Source organism: Austrofundulus limnaeus, unplaced genomic scaffold (genome assembly GCF_001266775.1).
Source record: "Austrofundulus limnaeus strain Quisiro unplaced genomic scaffold, Austrofundulus_limnaeus-1.0 Scaffold128, whole genome shotgun sequence".
NCBI lineage: Eukaryota > Metazoa > Chordata > Actinopteri > Cyprinodontiformes > Rivulidae > Austrofundulus > Austrofundulus limnaeus.
Window position 1 is genome coordinate 1,014,212 of NW_013952530.1, and position 4,848 is coordinate 1,019,059.

Here is a 4,848-nt window from a genome sequence, read left to right on the forward strand (position 1 = left end):
ATATAATATATATAGTATTTTAAATGAATTTTCCCCAGTTCTTAGAGTTCTAGGGATTCCCTCCAGAGTGGTGACAGTTTTCAACGCCGCCCACGACAGTGACGGCAACACCACCATMGAGGAGTATTACACGACCAGTGGAGAAAAGTTTGGCCTGTCAGATGACAGCATCTGGTTGGTGATGCTATTTRGACYAATTAATTAGAAGATTCATATCAGYRGCAAGTCTACGCATCAGTCTGTGCATGTGAGTCCTCGTGTGTCCTGACAGGAACTTCCATGTGTGGGTGGAGTGCTGGATGAAGAGATTAGACCTCGGTGAAGAGTTTGATGGCTGGCAGGTTGTGGATCCAACACCACAAGAGAGGAGTGGAGGTGGGTTTTAACAGGTCTCAAGTTAGCGCTGCTCAGGCATTTTTATTTAATTTTTGAACATTACTACAAGAAAAATGAATGGGCAAATCAAAAGCTGGATGAAAATTGAGTTTCCTCAATGATTCTGGATCAGTAATCTCCTTTTTCTAATCATAACCATGAGCCCATCATTCTCTTAGGGCTGTTCCGCTGTGGCCCGTGCCCAGTAGCTGCCATCAAACACTGCATCAGTGTGCCATWTGACACAAGATTTCTCTACGCTGCTGTCGACGGTGATGTTCATCGTTTCATTATACGCAACGGATCGGTGGTGGGAAAGAAGGTGGACACTGATTGTGTGGGAAAGCTGATTTACACCAAAAGCATCGGCTCCAACAGTCCGCAGGATCTCACCATGACTTATAAGAACCCAAAAAGTAACACATCTAACAAATCTAGTATCTACATTTTTTAAAATAACTTATAATGATGCGYTTGTGTTCTCAACATGTGCAATGTTTTTGTTTTGTTTGCTTTTTCCCAAGGACCACAAGACCCAAGTACACTTCAATACGAACAACTGATYAGTTGTTATCCAAGTAAGGAAACTCATGCTTGTTTTTGTTCCATTATTGTTAATAAGTTTTATTGTTCTAAACTTTATCTGTTTATTTCTGTCCAGGAGAACTCCCTTACTCGTTTGGGCCCTCTCATTCAGGATATACCAGTAGTTTATTTGGTAAGATTAAAAATACAATTGGAACCTGTTGGGCCATGTGAGGGTACTCTAAAAATCCTTGTTTAAAAAACATGCACAAGTGAAATCAAGTATTTCTCAGAAATTATGGTTTTAATCTTGGTTTCAAACTGATATTTGTGAGATCTCACTGGAAGTGAAGCAACACTTCAGGTTATTGTTTCACAGAAAATGAGAATAAAACATGATCTTCTGCAAACCTTTGAAATTAGGACGCAGAAAAAAAAACTCCAGAAAATCTACATAAGGACATTAGCTGTGCAGATTCATTCTGCTAAAGTAAAAACAGCAAAGGTTGATATTAGGGCTGTGTATTGGCAAAGATTTGGTGACATGATACATGACACACAGGCCACGCACAATACGATACGTCGCGATGCTGTAAGCAAGATGATAAATCACCATTTTTTCTCTAAAAAATTCTACTAAAAAAATCTGTTTTATATGATTAGTCACAATGCTAATGTTTGAGCTAGCCGTTAAATTCTCTGGCACTTTAGCCTCAATTAAAAATCGATACAGTGCTTTAGAGCAGTGGTTCCCAAAGTTGGGGTCAGGACCCACAGTGGAGTCCTGAAACATCAAGGTGGAGTCCTGAAAATATTTTTTGAATTAATTACACTATAAGAATTTTTTTTGCATTTGTTGTTACAAAATAATATTGATTAGTGTACTTAAAATAGACAAAAATAGCCTAATAAATAACATTACTATGCTCTTGTTCATTTGACGTGAAAACAATGTTCAACAGACAACAGCTAGGGGTACAGTACATGTCTTTGCTGCTTTTATTTTGTGGGTCAAAAGTTGAAAAGCAGTGATTCCCAACCAGGGGTGCATGTACCCCTTGGGGTATACTAGCATATTACAGGGGGGGATGTGGAAAAGTTTCCCAGGTGTGTAAAAAATAAATAAATAAAAATAGGACTGAGATATGTAGGGCCCTATGATTTCTGCAATGCTGAAAATGCAGTCGGAATCACAAAACTGACATAAAATGGAATACTGTATAAAATGTGGAATCTCACGAAATTTGTTCATTTGGGGTACTTGATGTATTTTGGAAAATACAATGTACTGTATCTTAAACACTGCTGCTTCCTGCACCTTCCATTACCGAAAATTAAACATCATAGGGGGTTAAATAAATACCTTTCATTTAATTGTAGTACATTATAGTTTTGGAGAATCATCAAGACAGAGGGGGTACTAGTGGTATGATGAAATGGCTCTAAAAAGGTTGGGAACCACTGCTTTAGAGAATCGATACAGAATCGGGAAATGAAATATAGCAATATTTCAGTCTATCAATATTTTCTTACATCCCTATTCGATACAGAATGTCACATTTTGGCTTTTTTATTGCAAAAAAGGCTTGTTTTTGAGCTTATTGAAAAAWTTTTACATACCAACTCCTTCATATAAAACAATTTTGTTCGACTCAAACTGGAGTGTACTAACTTAAACTCACAACTAACAGAACTTCACATTTACATGTCTATAGCACCGATTTGTTGTTGTCGTGCCACTGCTCGAAACAGTTTTTCTTAGACGTGAGGCACAGCGGGACATTACAGGACCTACAATAAATGGGGGTTTTCACCCTCGGGATGCCAGCCTCCTGGCACCTCCTGCAATACCTTTGGGACTGCGAAGCGTCACTGCCGTAGTACCGAGGTATGCAGGTGAGAGTGGGCGCAGGTGCGGGCGACTGTGGTGCAGAGTCAGCAAACGCCARCATCTCTGCGGCAAGATGCTTCTGGAACTTCTTCTGGGTGTACGCAGGAACAGCCCGGGTCTGGCACAGCTCTTTGTACAAAACGAAACTATTGGCGATGGCGGTGTCCATGAAGTGATAAAAAAACGTCTTGTACCACTTCATTGTCTTGTGGTGGACAGAGTAGTACCCGATGAGAGCATCGGATAAATCAACACCCCTCATGTTTTGACAATAGTCCAACACGGCGTCAGGGRCGGGTACCTCCAGCGTCTTCCACRCCCCCGCCTCCTTCACTTTGCGTTGCACAGTCTTCCCGCTGAAGGCCTTGTGAACCGTGGAGCACATCGTCACCTCCCGAGTGTCGACCCACTTCACAAACAAAGGTTCGTCTTGCCCAATCCAGCGCACGTCCCCCAGCCCAGCCTCCTCTGGGAAGTCATTTTGCTCTGTGCGTGGGAAGTCAGTTTGGTTTTTTCGAATGGTCCCGCAGCAGCCAATGCGATTTTTGGACAGATGTCGAAAAAGGGCGGGGCTGGTGTCGCAATTGTCTACATATAAATTGTAGCCCCCACCAAGCAAGGAGAATGGTAAGAGGTCTTCAAAAGAAGAAGAGCTCTCGTCTTTGCTGGAGCCACTCTTCCCTGTGTAGACAGAAAAGTCCCACGTGTAGCCTGTTGTAGAATCAGCCAGAACAAAGAGTTTGAACCCCCACTTCGCTGGCTTGTCTTTCGTGTACTGCTTCATGCTGGTTTTAGCCCTGGACCCCATTATCCTTTCCTCTACACAGATGTTTTTGTAAGGTTGGAAACTGGCTTTGCAGGCAGTCACAATCTGGTCGTAGAGTGGCCYAATCTTGAAGAGCCGATCATGCTCTGGTGTGCCTTTCTTCTTATCGTTCTCTACGTCGTCTTTTGGGTTGCTGAGGTGCAACGACCACAAGATGACCTCAAACCTGTTTCTGGATATGTTCTTTCGGGGGAAGTGAAAGTTGTACGGCCAGTCTTTTTTCCAGGAATCAGATCTGTGGCGGACACCTACAAGGCCAGTAAAGACAATGATGGCCAAGAAGATGTAAAAGTCACTCTCGGTCAGAGATGTCCATTGAAATTTTTGTCCAGCTTCCTTCTTTTTGGCAGCATTAGCGTTTGTGTTTGTGATAAGCGTCCGTACCGCGGATGCACTGAAGAACAGCTGGACGAGTCAGAGTGGAGACCAGGCTGCTGTTTTATCAAATGTGGGACCAGGTGCCCTTGCTGGTGTAAACCTCATGGGGTCCGGATTTCTGTCCTCTTCATCTTTGCCGTGCCACATTCCAACCTCCTCATCAGGAGACGTGTGGCACCTAATTTTAGCACCATCTTTTCTTTGTCCAGCCTTTCATTTGAGACAGATCCGTTGAGGTGGCCGGTAATCATTGTTGTCACTGGTGGAATAAAACAAAACAATAACTTTAGTAAAAATAAAAAGACCAGAATCAGACAAAACTCTACAAAGTACTCTGCCTGAGTTACACTGGGTGGGTTTCTGCCCAATTGGGCTTCTTTTGAACACGTTGGGCTGGAAAAAACAGCTTTGGGTGGGCTGTTAAAATCTGGGCTGCTTTTTACCACATTTGGCAGGATTTTAGAAAGTATTTATAAGGAAATTATATCAAAAATATCAAGTGTCACATCAAAATGGTATTGGATATTGATTAATATCAACTGTAAACGCACCAAATAGAGAGGAGACGGGGTTTCTGAGATTCTGAGGACCTACCCGCTCCTTTTGCAGAACAATCCGAGGGCTTTTAGTTGACTTTAGTTATACATAGACTTATAAAACCTTTATCCACCCCAACTGTTTCTTTACACGTTTTCATTATAAAGATGAGTGTCACTCTCTGTAAATCTGTCTTTTCAGGGCTGCAGAAAATGTAAATAATGTTTCAATGCAAATGTGTGCTAATGGTGTATTCTTAATATACACACGCGTATATATATGGTATCAGTAATCTAAACTTTTTTATATTACACAC

At 41.8% G+C, this 4,848-nt stretch overlaps 1 protein-coding gene across 1 annotated transcript in view; it reads left to right on the top strand.

Annotated features, from left to right (window-relative positions):
• The window catches only part of LOC106522385 (protein-glutamine gamma-glutamyltransferase 5), a gene marked incomplete at its 5' end in the record, with an annotated part of 12,561 nt that overhangs the window by 2,033 nt on the left and 5,680 nt on the right, over window positions 1-4,848 (top strand). Inside the window, 5 exon segments of the mRNA XM_014015367.1 lie at window positions 39-174; window positions 272-375; window positions 555-791; window positions 900-953; window positions 1,037-1,093. Coding sequence (XP_013870821.1) covers window positions 39-174; window positions 272-375; window positions 555-791; window positions 900-953; window positions 1,037-1,093 — 588 coding nt within the window.